General features: G+C 38.8%; 2 protein-coding genes across 9 annotated transcripts in view; both read right to left on the minus strand.

Moving 5' to 3' along the window:
- The window catches only part of LOC106879241 (cilia- and flagella-associated protein 61), a 30,374-nt gene extending 15,127 nt beyond the window's left edge, over positions 1–15,247 (minus strand). The window contains exons 1-14 of one of the 4 annotated variants that reach the window (XM_089363523.1): positions 15,122–15,247; positions 10,858–11,041; positions 10,427–10,719; positions 9,702–9,828; positions 8,670–8,802; positions 7,556–7,706; positions 6,856–7,016; positions 5,698–5,807; positions 4,737–4,845; positions 3,826–3,896; positions 2,880–3,006; positions 1,887–1,964; positions 1,585–1,722; positions 779–847 (exon numbers count right to left, since the gene is read on the minus strand). In XM_089363523.1, the coding sequence (XP_089219649.1) occupies positions 779–847; positions 1,585–1,722; positions 1,887–1,964; positions 2,880–3,006; positions 3,826–3,896; positions 4,737–4,845; positions 5,698–5,807; positions 6,856–7,016; positions 7,556–7,706; positions 8,670–8,802; positions 9,702–9,828; positions 10,427–10,719; positions 10,858–11,003 (1,713 nt within the window). In that variant the 5' untranslated portion in view covers positions 11,004–11,041; positions 15,122–15,247. Of the gene's footprint in view, positions 1–778; positions 848–1,584; positions 1,723–1,886; positions 1,965–2,879; positions 3,007–3,825; positions 3,897–4,736; positions 4,846–5,697; positions 5,808–6,855; positions 7,017–7,555; positions 7,707–8,669; positions 8,803–9,701; positions 9,829–10,426; positions 10,720–10,857; positions 11,042–12,821; positions 12,950–13,438; positions 14,287–15,121 lie in introns of those variants that run through there. The other 3 variants (XM_089363522.1, XM_089363525.1, XM_089363524.1) reach the window with 3 other exon arrangements.
- Positions 15,248–16,298: 1,051 nt separating this feature from the next.
- The window catches only part of LOC106879242 (protein Son), a 39,548-nt gene continuing 36,283 nt past the window's right edge, over positions 16,299–19,563 (minus strand). For all 5 annotated transcript variants that reach the window (XM_089363528.1, XM_089363529.1, XM_089363533.1 and 2 more), the window contains 3 exons: positions 19,175–19,240; positions 18,201–18,316; positions 16,299–17,364 (listed from right to left, as the gene is read on the minus strand). In XM_089363528.1, the coding sequence (XP_089219654.1) occupies positions 17,239–17,364; positions 18,201–18,316; positions 19,175–19,240 (308 nt within the window). In that variant the 3' untranslated portion in view covers positions 16,299–17,238. The remainder of the gene's footprint in view (positions 17,365–18,200; positions 18,317–19,174; positions 19,241–19,563) is intronic.

The following is a 19,563-nucleotide window of genomic DNA, read 5'->3' on the forward strand; positions in this document are numbered from 1 at the left end:
GAGAGAGAGGGAGAGAGAAGGAGAGAGAGAGAGAGAGAGAGGGAGAGAGAAGGAGAGAGAGAGAGAGAGAGAGGGAGAGAGAAGGAGAGAGAGAGAGAGAGAGAGAGAGAGAGAGAGAGAGCTTCTACAAATGAAAAGAGTGGACATGCTGAAGGCTCCCCTTCCCCACCCCAGGGGCCGAATGACAGCATTAAGCCAAGTGACCCATTAATCCATTAATGTTAGAAAGAGTTGGACTTTCCAACAAGTTTCCACATAATTTTGGTCTCCCAAATTTCCCTCATAAAGCATAAGTTAGTTCCTGGTTCTGGCAGAAGTCTCTTTACCAAGGTGTTGCAGAGCAGAATTGAACCTGAAACCAAGTGATTGTGAAGCAGAATTATTAACCTTAGTTTTGTTGTCTATTTTGATGCTCCCAGAAAATGACCCTTCTCTGAACAGTCTTCAGTGAGGCACAGACATGGCCGTGTGCTTAAGAAGTTTGCTTCCCAATCGCATGGTTCCAGGTTCAGTCCCACTGTGTGGCACTTTGGGCAGGTGTCATCTAGTTCCTGCCTCAGGTCAGCTAAAGCCTTGTCAATGGATATGGTAGAAGGAAACTGAAAGAAACCAAATGCAGTTTGTTTGTTTGTTTGTATGCATGAGTGTATGTGTGTGTATGTTTTTATGTGAGTGTGTGTGTATGTTTGTATGTATGTCTCTTATAAGTCACCACCACCCCCACCACCACCATCACCAGCCCTACCCTGACTCAACACGGTTAGTTGAAAATACTTACGGCTTGGGAAGCATATATGGGGAAGAGTGGGTAATAAAGGCAGTTCTTGTAACTCTGTCGTAGAATTTCCTGTAACAGAATGGTAGACATAGAAATGTGAGATTGATGTGGATGCAATGAATTAGATGTGAATAACCTCCATGGTTGGGGTGGAAGTGGAGCAGAAGGACCTTGCCTGTTGTTCACTCCAATCTAAGACACATCTCCTCTCCACACATGTAACTACTCCATGCCAACCAAAATAATTCCATTCCAATCAAAGCTACTCTCACACCACCAACAGACACACAAGAATCTGAATAGACTTTTGGCTCTGACCTAACACATATCTACAAAGACACAGATATACCAGACACACACACACAAATATGCACAGACACATACATACATATACAGAAGCACTGACATAACATATATATAAGTCTGGTGCCTGAGTACTCAAGACGTGATGGTTGAATAATACCATCTCAAAGATCTTCAGTTCCATCACACAACAGTCACTGTGTTTTACCCACTTAGTTTAGTAAAACTAGTGAAAAAAAAAATCGTGAGATCCATTTTTGTTCTTTAATTTACAGACATATCAAACCCACAGTGAAATAGTCCTATAATTGCAGATGTGGACAACACAGTGAAATAATCATATATTTATAGATATGTCCAACCCACAGTAAAGCAATCATCAATTTATAGATATACAATCTCAAAGATATACAATCAAAATGGAAGAAGATTTAAATAAAAACATTTCTTCAAAAAATGTCTTAAAATGATTTGAAATATAAAATGAAACGGAAATACACAACCCTCATAAAGAATTTGGATAAATACTTGAAAGCCGGATTCATAATAAAATGATAGAGGTGGGCATGTTCACTCTGCTCATGGTGGTTAAAATATATATAATCCTCTATGTTGTAATGAGAACGGAGGTATTTGATATCCTGCAAGAGAAGATACAGTTTATGTAATACGAAATGTTACTTCATGTATGTATATGTATGTGTGTGTGTGTGTGTGTGTGTGTGTGTGTGTGTGTATATGTAAACAAGATAGTCAGTATACAGTAAATAGTAGCTTGATTAAATAAGCTGTCTGAAACACTCACCTCTTCATTACGTAAGACAGCCACTCCAATAAGTCGGTCGGCCACAGTGGCCACATATGCCATTATGTCGGTACCATCCTATAAAAGGTCAAGGTCAATAAAGAATATATTACATGTATGTATACATACATATATATATGTGTGTATATATATATATATATATATATATAATAAATCTCTGAATGAGGTATATATATATTGTATATTGCATACATATATATATGTATACATATGTATAATGCATATTATATTATACTATATTATATGTGTGTGTGCGTGTATGGATGGATGGATGGACATATGAATGTATGTGTGTGTGTGTGTGTATATATATATATATATATATATATATATATATATATATATCAGCTTGGTGCAAAAGTAATGGCTGATTTTAAGGTTTCTATTAAAAATGAAAAAGCCCATGATTAAGACAATATTTATTCATTAACATAGTTTCCATTGCTTTCTGGAACTTCGTTCTGTCTGTCAACGAGCTTACAAATGCCACACTTGTAAAAAGATTGCTTGTAAAAAGATTGCTTGTAAAAAGATTGCTTAGGTTTTGATGCGAAATATGAATCCAACTCATTTCCAACCTCTTCTCTTGGTGTCAACCGAAGACCATTCAAATGGTTCTCTAATTCCCGAAACAAGTGATAATCAGAAGGAACAAGGTGTGGAGAATATGAAGGAAGAAATAATATTTCGCAACCAAGTTCTTCCAAGAGATCTTCGGTCCCTTGCACTGTGTGAGGACGAACATCATCACGGAGGAAGATGACACCCTTTCTGTTGACTAAGCAGTTTTGCTTTCTGTTCAAAGAGATTATTGTCTGGAGCTGTGACCATTGTGTTAGTGGTGATGGCTATGGGATTGTCCCTACACCAGACAGTATGAATGACTAGCTTTAGACAAGAACCAGTAGACAAGACCAGGTACTATAAAAACCACACCAAAACATGCCAATGCTTAAGCTGCATCTTACTTACATTGTCTCTGCGGCAATCATTAAATTGCTGCAAGTCATCCAGAAGTTTTTCTTGTTGTCGAATATTTCTGGTCAAAAACCAGATGTTTTCAAAGTCAGATGTGCAGGCCTTTCGCACTTTAATATCCCTGCAAACAAACAAACACATTGCATTAAACGCATCATTTCTTCATTTAACCCTTGGGATTCAATAAATTACAGAATTACAGTGATATGTTTTATGAAATCAACAACACAGCCAACTTACTGAAGCCTGAATTTTACACAAGAGTATAAACACAATGTCCCCCTCTCATACTTATACCTCCTTCAATAATACCTCCGTCTAAGGTGGGGGGAGCTGGATGTTTTTTGTGATGAACCCAGCACTTCATCTGGTAAATGAACAAGGCCTCGATGCTTCACAGTAGAGGAAGTTATTGAGCATATTTATTCTTTGGACAAAGCGTTTACCCTCATGCAAACAATAAGAGTGATTCAGACACTCAAACTGGTGAAAGCGATGAAGAAAGTGGTGATTCAGGTGAACGAATTTGGTGGCTGAGAGGAGATGGACCTATTGTTGTTATTCTTCTGATTTGTTTTTGTGATTCTGTCCATTTGATTGGCTGCAAATGGAACTCTTCAGCTGTATATGCAACTCTTTATATTTTTGCTAAGGAGCCCAAGCGGAGAGTAAAGTGAGACACAGGTGCCCGGCTCTGGGAGGGGGTTAAATGATGATGATTGTGTGTGTGTGTGTGTGTGTGTGTGTGTATATCATCAACGTCATTGCATCAATGCCCGCTTTTCAATGCTTTTCAATGGGTCAAATGAAACTGAAGCAGATTTTTCTGCAGCTGGACCCAACCTTTATATATATAAACCATTTGTGACAACTAATGGTGATGATGATGTTTCTCTGGCTTCAGGACCAAACTTCTGCTGAGGAAGAGAAACTGACTTACTTGATAAGTCCTGACTTATGGAAGACATAGAGTTCTTGAGGAGGAAAACAGCCCTTTCTTGGTGTTGCTCTCTGGTTAAAGAAGAATAAATATTGATATGAGTGAGTGAATGACCAGGTTATTACTAAGTTTATGGCAGAATATATTAGAAGAACTGGATATATATGTGTGTGTGTGTGTGTGTGTGTGTGAGTGTATGTATGTATATGTCTATATATATATATATATATATATATATATATATATATACATATACATATATATATATATATATACACATATATATAAATAAACAATATAATATATATATATATATATACATATAGTGGGTTGTCCGGAAAGTTTGTGCAGATTTTTAAAGGAAAGAAAAAGGTCAATAAATACTTGCCGTTACAATTTTAATCAATCAAATATGAACCATTTTGTTGCACAATGTGTCTCCATCTTTCCTTTAACTTGAAAATACCCTCTTCCCAGAATTGAGGTGGTTTCATGGCAAATAAGTCAAAAGGTAAGCTACTATAAATCGGCACGAACTTTCCGGACAACCCAATACATACATACATACATACATATATATATATATGTATGTATATATATATATACTTACATATATATATATATATATATATATATATATATATATATATATATATATATACATGCATATAAATACGTAATGTGAAGAAATGAAAGACCTGGTAATTCAATCTGCAAACATAACTCCAATTAGAGATGGATTTAAAGGACAATTGTACATGATAGATTAAAAATATATTAATACACTGTCCATTTGATTGGGCCACTGTCCTTCTCTGTGTCCATGTCTCATCTAGTCACCAAGGGTGCACACTGTCCACCCAAGCAACAGAAAAGGAGGAGGAGGAGGAGGAAAATGAGGATGAACTTACCACAAAAAGTCGCAACAAAGGAAACTCTGGGACGAGATGAGGAATGGAGATGATGCACATGTCAAAGTCAGGAAAAAGCTCAAAGGCTTTCATGAGGAAGTCTTCTGCCCTAGAAGAGAGAAAGAAAGAAGAAAGAAGAAGAGCATTTGCTACATTACCATCACACGGCTATTGCAAGCAAAATTAGATATTGAAAACAATGCATTTGGCCAAATTGGGACATACAACAGTTTAACATAATAGCAACAATATACGTATATGTGTGTATATATCTATATATATATTGATGTGTGTGTGTGTGTGTATTTATATATATATATCTGTATATAAACATATTATGTAATAAAAACTAGTTTAACTTTTAAATATAAGTGGAGAATAATTTTATTGTGTGTTTATATGTATGAAAAACAAAAATATAAAGATACGTTTTCACAGAATAAATGTCCTCACATCATAGTTCAATTGTATATGTATTCTTGAGGTGAGTTTGGCATTTATAATTTATATAAGCAGATACAACAGAAGTGAGAAGGATGGAAGGGAATAAAGAAAAATAAAGGATTCATCAAAATTGCTCTGGGTCTTTTGTATAGAAAACGGTTTCAGTATATAAATTTTTGAGTTTTGCATCTAAAAGGGATTTCTTTGTAGTATAGAAAAAAATGTCATATCTAGCTAACCTGGTTCTAATTTCACTGATTTCACCTAACAAAGTTTAATGTAATTTTCTCATATTTTGCCCTTATCTAAAATCATGTGTGGTTTAATACATAAATACACACACACATTCTCTCTCTCCTAGCATTCCTGGAATGGTTTATTTTGGAGACGATTGGTCATAGGACCATGTGGTCAGTAGTCCACCCTACCTTATACAAACAAAGACTTACAGACATCTATAAAAACAGCAACAACTACAAGCAGTAACAAATACAACAATAAATGCCTCTATACAAACCTTGTTTGGTATTTTTCGTTGATGGCAAACAACTGGATGTAAAAAGCATTTGTCTTCTGATCGGATTTGAAATCTGAGCCAGTGTGTGCAACACTATGTGGATCAACATCCTGAAATACAGCGTGTATATATATATATGTATACATATATCTGTATACACACACGCGCATACATGTGTGTGTGTGTGGTATCTTCCCTTTCAACTTCTACATCCTTTCCCTTCTCTTAATAGTTACAACAGCAGAGGCTCATTTTGTCATCTTTTTTCTCTAAACTAGAATGTATAATTGTCATGTTCACATTTGAATTTTTTGTTTCAATTTTTCTCTATTTTTTTTACTCATTCTAAAAGTTGATGGACATATAGCAGTACGTAAAACCAAATCAGAGAATCTTTATTGAGACTTTTTACTTATGTACCTGAAGAGACTCAGAACGGGTCGAAACATGTGTCGTACCAAATAAAATCTTTTACTCATTCCATCTATTTTATTAATACTGTAACCCCAACCGCCACTATGAACAAATCACACTTTACAGTTTCATGTATGTATGTATGTATGTTAAATGATGATGATTATATATGTGTATATATGTGTGTATGAGCCAACGAGGGAAATCTCTACACAGTAGATAGACCTGGTAGAACAAGCAGTCAAATGTCCTTCAAAGCACCCCTTTGATCTTGTATATGGGGTAATGAAGGAAACCTTCATAGGGTAAAGACCTGCTTTGGTCATGAACAATCATGGGATTGCACGTAGAAATGTACTTTCTGAGGCACAAATCCAGGCAAGAATGTTTATGGAAGACCAGCAGTTTCCCATGCATACCGGCCTCCCCTCGCCATGCCACCAGTGTTATCAAAGGGAAAGGCAAAGGGGCCGATACAGCTTGGCACCAGTGATGCTGCAACTCATTTCTACAGCTGAGTGAAATAATGTGAAATAAAGTGTCTTGCTCAAGAACATAACACACAGCTCAGTCCGGGAATTGAATTCACTCCCTCATGATTGTGAGCCTGACACTCTAACCACTGAGCCATGTGCCTTGGTAGAGCATGTGGTGGTTATTGTTGGAAGTGGTGATGGTGTTAGTGATGGTGGTGGTGGTGGTGACATGTGGAAACATGATATCCATAAAAAATGGCTAACTCACCTCTGCCGACCAACTTTGATGTGGTTTGCCCATTTCAGTGGAACTTTCTGCGGAAATGGCCATATCACTTTGGTCATCTATGTTTTGGTCAAAGGAGACTAGAGAATTGTTCGGCACTGGAAGGAAAGTAAATTCTTCAGATTTCTGAAATATTGCTGAACCTTTAAAAGAGAAATAGAGTGAGAGAGGTAAGGAGAGAAAGAGGGGGGGAGGGAGAGAGAGAGTGAGAGAGAGAGAGAGAGAGAGAGAGAGAGATAGAGAGAGAGGGGTAGAAAGAGTGATGACCATGATGGTGGTGTCAGTGGTGGTTGTGATGATTATGATGGCATTGATGGTGATGGTTGCAGTGACAATGATGGCGGTGGTGGCAATGGTATTGTTGGTGATAATCTTAATGACTGTGATGATGGTAATGATGGTGATAAAATCCATGGGGGATCAGAATGATGATGGTGATGATGATGTTGATAATAATAATCACATAGCATACACACACGTACACACACACAGAGCAATTCCAGTAATGACCCCCACCATACTGGCCAGCAATGGACATGACAATATTACCTACGACACACACATATACATATACACACATACACCCAAACGTACATGCATGCACACACACATATATACATAACACACATACACACAACACGCACGTGTGCACACACACACACACACACAAACATAGCCATACCGTTAGCAAAGGTTATTTTCTGATTGCGGTTGGCCAAACCAGCTTTCTTCTGCTCCAGGCTATGAAACACCTCCAGGTTGTAGCTGCTATTCAAGAATTCCACATCAACGTTGCTGTTGATACTCATTAAACCGACAGCGTAATCATTAACCTGTGGGTTTAATTGAAATCAGAATGGATGAGAAGGCAGGGTTCACTGATAGTGTGTGTGAGAATGCAGTAACGGAGCAAATGAAGAATGAAGACGGCAGAATGGCAACAACAACAGCAACAAATTACAACAATATGACTTTCACACTCTCATCCCTGGTGTATGGCATACTCCAAGTTCATTTTTTCACGCTCTGAATTGCTGAAGCATGGAATAAACTACTCGCATCAGTTGTTAGCTGTCAGGACACTACATCCTTTAAATATTCCATGCTTCCTGAAATTCGCCAACAGAACACTTGATGTCCCCATCACTTCTTTTCAATGATTCCTTCACCGTTCTCTTCCTGTCTATTATTCTATGTCCTGTTCATGCACGTTTGGCTACTTTTCTGATAAGCACCTGAGTGCACCCGAGCACTGTATATACAATAAGTCCATTGAGTTGGCAGAATTGTTAGTGGATGGGACAAAATGCTTAGCGGAATTTCATCTGCCTTTACTTACTGAGTTCAACTTTGCCTTTCATCCTTTCAGAATTGTTAAAATAAGGAACAGCTGAACACTGGGGTCAATGTAATTGACTTAGGCCCCTCACCTCAAAATTTCAGACCTTCTGCCTATAGTACAGTGGTTCCCAAAGCGGGTGGCACTGCCTCCCTGGGGGCCATAGAAAGATGTAGAGAGGGGCTCTGAAGGAAAATGTGGTGACCAAAAGAGGGCAATGGATGTAAAAACAACAGAATGATGGGTTAATTAGGCTAAGTTTTATTTATGAATTACAGTTGTTTCGAATTTAATGCAGAAAGTAGTTTATGTTTCTGATGGCGAGTAGAGGATGGTGGTGCTAAGAATATGGCCGGAGTGCCAAGTGGGTGGCAGCCTGAAAAAGTTTGGGAAGCCCTGCTATAGTAGAAAGGATTATTATTATTATTATTATTATTACAAAGAGAAATCCACTTACCTCAGCCACAATGCATTGCATCTCCTCATTCTGGGACTCAATCAGCTCAGCCAAGTAATAATCCCCATAAACAGCCTGTAGGGTGTTGTTTAAGGAGTCAAATAGGGGTGTCAGCTCATCTGTGTCTTCTACCCTGAAAAATAAGGATTGCTCCTTAGTTTTTATATGCAGCCCCATATTTTTGTTTTGGGATTCTGTTTGCTGGTGGTGGTGGTGGTGGTGATGGGGGTCATGCTGGAAGATAGGGGGAGAATATTATTTTCACACACACACACACACACACACAAATATACCCACTAACACATTCACACACACACACATAGCCACGTGTGCTCATAGTCACATAGACACATACACACAAACACACATTCACACAAATGCACACTGGCACATACTCACACACACATACACACAGCCACATGCAGATATTTTCCACTGGACCTCCATTCATGTCCAAATAACTTTTACAACATTTATGGCAGGTCAACAGAGGAGCACAAGCTGCTAGAAACAACAGCCAAATCTCGCTTAAATCACGTCCCTCTCTCCTAATCATCATTAAAAAGGAAAGGCATATTGGTTTCAAATTTTGGTATAAGGCCAGCAAGTTTAGGGGGATGGGGTTAGTGGATTACATCGACCCCAGTACACCACTGGTACTTATTTTATCAACCCCGCAAAGATGATGAAAGGCAAGACTGACCCTGGAAGAATTTGAACTCAGAACATGAAAAAAATAAAGGAAAGCTCTATTGAGGATAATGAATATCTGAGACCAGACAGGATGGTCATGGCTAGACTACTTTTGATTAGAGATCAGTTGGACTGGGATTGCCCTTTGGTTAAAAGCAACAAAAAAACAAAACAAAACAAAAAAAGCAAAAAAAAATCATTAAGGTCATGGAGAAGCCTGTTTTCTCTGCTCAGCAACAACAACAACAATCACTACTACCACCAGAACAGCAACAAAAAGACCACCACCACCACCACCCCTACCACTACCACAAATATCACAACAGCAACAAGTATTACCTGGCATTCCTTATGTACAACATGGGTTCAAACATGTAGCGTTCACTGATGAAGATGGTGAAGAATTTGTCTCCGACAGATTGTTGGAGTTGAGCAATGTTCCTGAAGATGTTCACAAAAGAATTATCTATAATTAACAGATAATAATGATAATAATTAATCACAGAGTTTAATTAGGTGAAATTGATTAGTAGCACATCACATCACCACCCACTGCCACCATCACCACCATCATCAACATGTTCCTTGTTCTCCTCCTCTTCATCCACACTATCTTACTCTTCCTCCTCCACATCCTATTCCTCTTCATCATCATCATCAACACTGACTACCTCCCCTTCCTCATTATCATGAGATCTATCATGATCATTACCATCAGCAGCACCACCATCATCAGCACCACCATCACCAGCACCACCACCACAACCAGCACCATCACCACCATCATTATTACCTTAGTCAATATAATTAAGTTTCATTTTGTCCCCATTCACCTTCTCTTCAATGAGCATCATTAATGGGGGGGGGGGGGTGAGTGAAGCAACTGGGAAAGTGAGACATTACTATTCTACAGACTTGGAACTCACTGGCAAACAATAGTCTTGTCTTCCTTCATAGCTCTAACATGTAGCATGGTTTAGTTTAATGAAGGACAGAGAAAGCCCTAAGCAGCCCAGGAGCAAAGGAAAGGGACAAACAAATGGATGATGGCTAGTGACACTCACCAAGGGAGACATTTTCTGGCAGGATCAGAAAACAGTAATGGACATCAGGCACAGCTATAAACATTGTGTGTAAGATTTCACGCATGCAGCCTCTCATGTAGTCCTTTTTCGAAGCAAAAAGACCGATAAAGAGAGTGTTCAATGGTGTGTAACTTGATTTGGACGCCGCAGACAACCAGTCTTCCCAGCTGGCTGGGTCCACGCCGTCAACATTAGGGAAATCAAAAAACGTTGCATGTCCATATATCTCGTCATCTTCGTCAACCAAACAGATGGAAAAAACAGCTTTCTCACTACAAAGCAAATGGAAAGAAAAAGGTTGAAAGTAAAAGCAAATTTGACATAATTTCAGGGTGGTATAGAGAGAAAGACACACACGCACACACACACGCACACACAGCTAAATAAAGAAAAAAACAGGAACTTCTTACATGAAATTAAAAACATTGAGTTTCCCAAAATATTTCTCTGTATTAAGATCAATAAGTTTGAAGATGTTTGGGATATCAATAGATTCTGTACGTCGAACTGTTATCACTTTCGATTCACCGTTTGGTGACAAGATTGTTTTAGACATGTCGGATCACCAAATCAACAAATGGAGTTCTCCTGAAACTAAAGACATTTATAATTAATTATAATTAATTTCATCCATCCACCCATCTTCTTCACCTCCCACTATTCCTCTGTAGATTATTGGGGTAGAGTCCTCTAGCACCTCCTCCTCCAGAGGGTCCTATCGGAAGCATCCATCATTAGACTTTCCAACTGGATCTCGAGGTGTGACCAACTGAGACTCTGGATATTAGCCAACCAACTCCTCTCGGTCTACCCCACCACCTCACCACACCCTGTTGGTTGACTTGACTCGAAGAATGAATCTGGTGACTCTTTCCTGTGACATTCTAATCACATGTCAGTAGTAATGGTTCTGTAACCTCTCAATGCAGACTTGACCTGGGGACACTCCCTCATCTCCAAGCAATGCAGCCTGTTGAATAATGTTATTCCAGAGATTCTTCAGGGGAACCCTACTTTGGCCACTTATGTTCACAATTGCACTCAATTGTACATCGAAGCACAAGAAGTTGCAGCAGAGACAGTGAAACACATCTTGAGTTAAGTGATGGGAAAATCTTGAGATGAAGCTGAACTCTTTAGATTGACTAACAAGGCATTCTGGCAGACCATCTGCCAACTTTACAAGAAGAAGCCCTCTGCCACAGCTGCCATTAAGAACTCAACTGGAGTTCTTCTCTCTCCAGACAAGACCATCCTTGGAAGGTGGAGAGAGACTACTTGGTTGATCTCTTAAATAAAAACTTCTGGTAGACATAAGGAGCATCTGGAGGTAAATACTAGCCTCACCGAGGCAATGAAATGTGGCGAGGCTGCTGGGGAAGGTAGAATTCAGGCTGAGATGTTAAAAGTGTTAAATAGAGAAGATATTCTCTGTTTGATTCATGTGGCTTGGGCTTCTGGAAAGACACCAAAGCAATGGCAATCCAGGGTGATAATCCCAAGTTTTAATAAGGGAAACAAAAGAGAGTGAACGAATTATTGACGAGTCTCAATAATATGGCAGGTTTATATAATTAATTTACATAACTAAATACATATGTAATTAAATGGTAGCTAACGTAGGTGATGTAATGAGTGACAAATTTGTTTCATTAATTAATATTACAAAGAGAAAATAAGCGGATTATTGTTAAATTCTAGTTTATAAAGACAGGGGAGGCAACTCAGAAATTATGAAAGTGGATTAGAAATTGAATGTGGACAACAAGTAGGAAGCGAGTTCGATAATTAGTAATAGTGATATCTTTGGTTGTTTTGGTGTTATTAAGACCGCGGCGGCGGCACAACAAGTTTTAAAAGCACCAGCCAGAGCTGAGAAGACACATACACACACTTGTCTTTTACTTGGGTCAGGCTTTGGACTGTGGCCATGCTGGAGTACTGCCTTGAAGTATTTTGCCAAATTGCCCCCAGCAGTTATCATGCTTTTAAAAGCCTGGTACTTACTCTATCAGTCACCATTTGCCAAACCATTATGTTACAGGGACATCAATACACACACACACACACACACACAACAGTTTGAGACCCGTTAACGAAAAAAAAAACCCCAGCCTACTAGGTGTAAAAAAAAAAACGTGTAGAAAACGAATATGAAAAAAAATTGCGCAAACGAACGGGGTGAGGGTGGGGAGAGAAAATTCCTGAGATCCGATTTTTCCCTCATAACTTTCAGCAAAATGGAAAAATATATATTAGCGAAATTTTATAGAAATACCATTCAAATGGCACAAATTACGATTATAAAGAAATTTGTGGGGAAAATGTTTTTCCGAAGGGCTGGGGAGAAGACTGTAGGAAAGTTCACACGAACCGTTTTTTTTTTTCCTCGAAATTTTCAGGATCTAAGCGAGAATTTTTTGTTCACGGCAAACTAGAGTGAAATTGCATTTAGAAGTTCAAACACGTCACAGATTTGAAGTTTGTGTCTTCGTGTGTCTACATGTACGTACTCACGTAAGTATGTGCGTACGTACTCACGTAGGTACGTACCCACGTAAGTACGTACGTATATACATATATTTTCTTTTATTTTTTTATTAGTTTCAGTCATTTGAATGCGGCCATGCTGGAGCACCGCCTTTAGTCGAGCAAATCGACCACAGGACTTATTCTTTGTAAGCCTCGTACTTATTCTATCGGTCTCTTTTTGCCGAACCGCACTAGCACCGGTTGTCAAGCGCTGTTAGGGGGGGGGAGGGACAAACACACACACACACACATACACGATGGGCTTCTTTCAGTTTCCGTCTACCAAATCACAAGGCTTTGGTCGGCCCGAGGCTATAGTAGAAGACACTTGCCCAAGGTGCCACGCAGTGGGACTGAACCGGGAACCACGCTGGAGAAGTTCTGTTAGAAACCTCACAGAGAATTTAATACAAAATATATAGAGAAGAAAAATCTGCAAATATTTGAAAATATTCTTACCTGATATAAAATAAAATATTGTTTACGAATATTATTAGTTGCTAGCGGAGTGTAACGGAACGTAACGAATTAAGCACGGTACAGAACGGACTATGACGGGATATAACGGAAGAAAAGACAAACTCTAAAAACAGATTTTATCAGAGAAATTAAACTGTTTCACTCGTTTCACAAATGAATGGAAACGAAATACTAAAAATGTCATTATAAACCTTGTTGCTAAGCAACAAAATCTTCCTAGGTTATCTCCCTTGACAATAAGCTCTGTCTCTGTCTCGTAAACAATGTTGTTTACGAAGAATTTGGTGATTTTGGGAGAAAATTTGTCACTCCTAGAATATCCTTGCTGTTTGAAAATAGTCCAAATCCGGCGGGGAGTTAAGAAGCGTTCCACGGGTGGTTGGAGAAGTTTCTGGAAGGTTCCATCTTGAATTTACTTTGTAACATGTCATAATACTCATTATACTCTCCGCAGGGGCACCTCATGGGAATAATTGAGTCGATATAGAGTTAAACGCGATAAACTAATGTGGCAATCCTTCGGTATTAGTAGACGACATTATTCATCCATACAACCTTCTCTCACGACATAGATAAAGAAGCTTGGCTGAAATAGAGGCTGAATGACATTGTCCCCTAATACCGATACTCAGGAGACCTATACCGAAGGATCGCCACTAGGGTTTCCCAAATGAGGTATCTCAGAATCCTAGGTCTCGAAGAGGTTGTTAAAGGTTCCATTCAATAGTAAGAATTATAATTTGTTTGGTTTGAGGAAAAAAGAAAAAGAAATAAAGTGAGAAAACATTAATGAAAGAGAAAGACCAAGATTAATAAGGATATTTTTTATGTTGCAATTCCGTAGTCATGGAGACATTTCCTAAAAGTAACAAAGTTGAGAAATGACGTGTACACACGATATTACACACACACACACACACACATAACGATGGCAAAAAAAGCGACGAGTTCTCGTATCATAGTCTGAGTTTCATTTGGTTGAACCCTTTAACATATAAACGGCAAAACAAAGCAGGTTGAGTCTGTTTATATAAAAAAAAATATATACATGTGTGTGTGTCTATGTATGTATGCGTATGCGCAGCATGGGTGTGTGGTAATAAACTTGCTTCCCAACCACATAGTTCCAGGTTCAGTTCTACTACGTGGCACCTTGGGAAGGTATCTTCTACTATAGCCTCGGGCCGACCAAAGCCTTGTGAGTGGATTAGGTGGACGGAAACTGAAAGAAGCCCGTCATATATATATATATATATATATATATATATATGCAAACTTCTTACCACACAGCTAATAAAAACTAGGTTCCGTGAATATCCTGTTATTATCAGCCCTAACCTTCCCAACCATCATCTAAACGTTACAGAGGTTCAAAGTCGTTAGCACATCGTAGAAATGCATTGAGGATTTATTCAGAACTCTTTACGTGTTCGGAATCCAACTTTAATGTTCCTCTCTTCGAAGCTGTTAAAGCATCAGTGAAATGCTGGGTAGACTTGTGCGGTATATACCTACAACGCATTCGAGATATCAATAAAATTATCCTTTCTATTATAGGCACAAGACCTGAAGTTTGGGGGGAAGGAGACTAGTTGATTACATCCACCTCAGAATTTCACTGGTACTTAATTTATCGACCCCGAAAGGATGAAAGGCAAATACCTCGGCGGAATTTGAACACAGAACGTAGCGACGGGCGAAATACCGCCAAGCATATCGTCCAGCGTGCTAACGGCTCTGCCAGCTCACCGCCTTGGACATCAATAAAATTGTGAAAGGAAAACATAATCCAAGGGAAATAACTCATGATTCAAACGTTATCTCCCCTGTCAGTTCTCGTCCCTATTACGGACAGCGAGGTGAAAATCGGTCTGATATTAAACCACATTGATCTGGTTACCGATTACTGATTAGCTCTCGGTAGACTGAACCAATGTGAGACTATGTGGTTTTTATGAATAGCCAAATCTCCTTCATATCAGACACTAGCATTTGGGGAATGGGACACCACTGTAATATGGTTTTAGATACACAGTTTGGAGTAAAAATAGACAGGAAGGTTTGGCCCTAAACGACAAACATGGAGACAGTCGCCAATGTATAATCAAATTGTCGTTCCACTGTCAAGTTTTGTCAAATATAAAAAAATACAGAGGTGGAAGAGGAACAAAGTTGATAAGGGATAAGTATATTGCTTTTAAATTTTGACACAAGGCCAGCAATTTTAGGGGAGGGGTTAAGTCACATTGATCCCCAATGCTCAGCTGGTACTTAAGAGTTTAATCAATCAAATTAATTCCAGTACTTACTTTTTTAAGGCCTTGGACCTTCTCTATCAGGCTTTTTTGCTGAACAACTAAGACACACAAATATAAACAAACCGACACCATTTGTCAAGCAGTAGTGCAGGGCAAACACTATATGTACATATATCATCATCTTCATCATTCAACGTCTGCTTTCCACATGAGTGGAACTGGTAGGTCAGTGAGCAGCACCAGGTTCCAGTCTGATTTGGCAGAGTTTCTATGGCTGGATACTAATACCAACCACCATAAGAGTGTAATGGGTGCTTTTTACATGCCACCAGCATCAGCCAGGACTATGGTTTCACTTGGCTCGACAAGTCTGTCCCTCACACACACACACACACACACAATGGGCTTCTCCCAGTTTCTGTATATCCAAATCCACTCACAAAGCCTTGACAAGCCTCCGTGGCTGTAAAACAGTTGGTCAAAGGACCATGCAGTGGGACTGACTCTTGACCAATGTCGTTGATGAACAAACTTCTTAGCACACAACGTAGAGAAGAAAATAAAGAAAGCAATTGAGTGTCTATAATTATAGAAGCATAGATTTTATTTCAACCAGAGGACATTTATAAATAAAAAAAACACAAGCGAATACAATAGAGTTTTGTTGTGAAATTACATTTTTTTCTTGCATGATCATTGTTTGGTGCTTAGAGTTGCAAGTGATCAACTACAGCTTAAATCTCCACAGAATAGGTCAAGCTCTCAGATTTAAACTAGAGGAAATGGTGACTTGTCAAAATCCAATTTTTGTGGGGTGGGGGTGTTTTGTTTTTTTTCTTTTTTTGGTTTCAAATGAAAAGGAAAAAAAAAAGTAAACAAAGAAACAAAAGAAATATTTAAAGACTTTTCAATGTTTTTGTGTAATTAAATACAAAATTTGTTTCTAATTCTCAAATATATATACATACATATATACACACATACACACACACTTATACATATACACACACATCTATTTACACACACATGTTACATGTAAATATGTGTGAATATATATACATATATGTCTGTCTGTTTGTAAATACATGTATATTGTATATATGTGCAAGTATATATGTGTGTGAATATATATATATATATATATATATATGTGTATATATATATTTATATATAAATATATACCAACAGAGTCCCTTCACCAAAGTTACTAAATGCGGTGAAGAAATTAACAGAAGGAGAAAGAAAAAAAACCCCTAAAATCATACAGAAAGGAAGATTACTGTCAGATAGTAGTGGTGGTGGTGGTGGTGGTGGTGGTGGTGGTGGTGGTTGTGGTGGTGTTGTAATCAGCTCAGCTATGTTGTTGTTCTTGTTACTGTTGTCATAGTAGTAGAAGTAGTAATAGCAGTTTGTTGCTGTTATTTGTAGTTTAACAAACAGAAAGAAATAACTGAAACATTTTTGCATGGAAAAATAAGAAAGTTGTTATTGGAGTTGGGGGGATAGATCTAAGGAGGTCTATTATACTGTGAATTCTTTGGGCAGCAAGCCGAGATTGTGAAGACAAACAATAGCGGCTTTGGCACGGCCTGTCTTCTTGCTGTTGCTTGAAGTGGTCGGTTGGTATGTGATGTTGTTGACAGAAACCTGAAATAATAAAGAACAGAAAAAGGAAAAGTGGTTTACTATCACTAAACAACAAGTGATTTTAGCATTTTTGCTGGCAAATACAAGATGTGCGTTTTTTAATGTTTTTTAATTTATCAAAAGATCGTCCTGAGTCTATTGCAACTGTATCGCAGATGGGGGGACTGAGTTTCGTAGATTCAGGTGCTGGATGGGCATGAGTCCACGAGGTACAATAATAAAATAACATAAACAAGCCAAAATATCAGCCTGTTAGTGCTAACTTGAAGGCTCATGGCCCAGTAGCTAGAGCATTGGGCTCACAATCATGAGGCAGTGAGTTCAATTTCCAGGCGATGCTGTGTGTTGTATTCCTGAGCAAGACATTTTATTTCATGTTGCTCCAGTTCACTCAACTGGTGCCAAGCTGTATCGGTCCCTTTGCCTTTCCCTTGGATAATATTGGGGGAAGCTGGTACGCATGGGTGATTGCTGGTCTTCCATAAAACAACCTTGCCTGGACTTGTACCTTGGAGGGGAACTTTCTAGGTGCAATCCGATGGTCATTCACGACCAGAGGGAGTCTTAATCCTTTTACCCATTAGCAATACCTTATGAAAAATTGCTTAGTATGTCAGTAGTTTATCATCTCAATATACCTCCTTCCCCAGCATATTATATAAGCCACACCGGATATGCATCTTAACATTATTTAATACCTGTGTTGCCTTTAGAAAACATTTCTATTAACTAAGTGAAAAATTCTCCTAGAAAGATGAGAGGAATGTTAAATTTTCATCCATCGATAATGATGTGGTAGTGTGGGTGATCGTAGTGAATATAAGGGGGATGCTTACCTTGTATTTAAAAGTCTTTTTGTGGTCGGGGCCCCTCTCTTCAATCTGCTGGAATATCGGAGCACCCCACTTTAATTTGTTGCTTAGTTCAACCAAAGCAGAGACAGGATGTTTACCTGACGATAATAAACACATTTCATTAATTTTAGCTTGAATTTAAAAAATACAAAAATAGGGGGGGAAAAAAAGTGAGACAATTGTAAAAAGCAACAAATTTTGGAAGAAGAGGAAGAGTGGAATCTGATCAACCTGTGTCCAATATCTATCGCATTACTTAATATAGGCACAGGTGTAGCTGTGTGGTAAGAAGTTTGCTTCCCAACCACATGGTTCTGGGTTCAGGCCCACTGCATGATACTTTAGGCAAGTGTCTTCTAATGATATCATCATCATCATCGTTTAACATATGTTTTCCATGATGGAATGGGTTGGGTGGTTTGACTAGAGAGGGCCAGCTGGGGAGCTGTCCAGACTCCAATTGTCTGTTGTGGTATGGTTTCTCCGGCTGGGATACCCTTCCTAACACGCCAACCACATAACAGAGTGAGCTGGGTGTTATTTATGTGCCACTGGCATGAGTGCATTTTACGTGGCACCGACACCTGTAAAAGACAAGCCTGTATGTATGGAAGACAGCGATTTTACTTAGCTTGGCACATCTCAAGTACAGCAAAATGCCACAACTCCTGGAAATCTATGTGTGAAGGAATGCATAAATTTGAAATGTTTATAACAGCTTGTTGTCTACATTGTTGGATAGGTAATTGTATTTTGAAACTTACACATACGAGTGTATGTGTGTGTGTGTATTGTAGTGATGCCATACATATATAATCAAAAGAACATTGTCAAGTTCAGCCAAATGGTCAGTGAGGTGGCTTCATCCAGCCAGGCGATCAGTGAGACCACAATCCATCCAACTAGATGGTCAGTTAGTCAAAGTGGTAAGTAAAGAAAAACAAAAGCATAAATACCTGAAATGTGTTTAGCCAGTTCTACAGCTTGAGATTTCTTTGGATCTTCACCATGTGATGTGAGACCTAAGGGAGTAGAAAGGGACAGGTTTGTAGCATGATGGACACAACATGCCAGCACAAAACACCCCCAGCTACACACACTCCACACTCTAGCCCTGTCAATCAACCCCTTCCCTGCAAATACCACAACTCAGTTATATCATCTCCTGTTAAACAACATCCGCACTACATCATTCACTGCCCTCCCCCACCAACAAAAAATCTCAACTACACCACCACTTCCATCAACTACTTCCTCCACAACAATATGACATCTATGTCAAATACCCTCAACACCTGAGGTACATCACCCACCCACTTCCACATCACCCCTACCCGCACACACC

This window comes from Octopus bimaculoides, chromosome 15, assembly GCF_046866305.1.
Source record: "Octopus bimaculoides isolate indiv1 chromosome 15, ASM4686630v1, whole genome shotgun sequence".
In the NCBI taxonomy this organism is placed as follows: domain Eukaryota; kingdom Metazoa; phylum Mollusca; class Cephalopoda; order Octopoda; family Octopodidae; genus Octopus; species Octopus bimaculoides.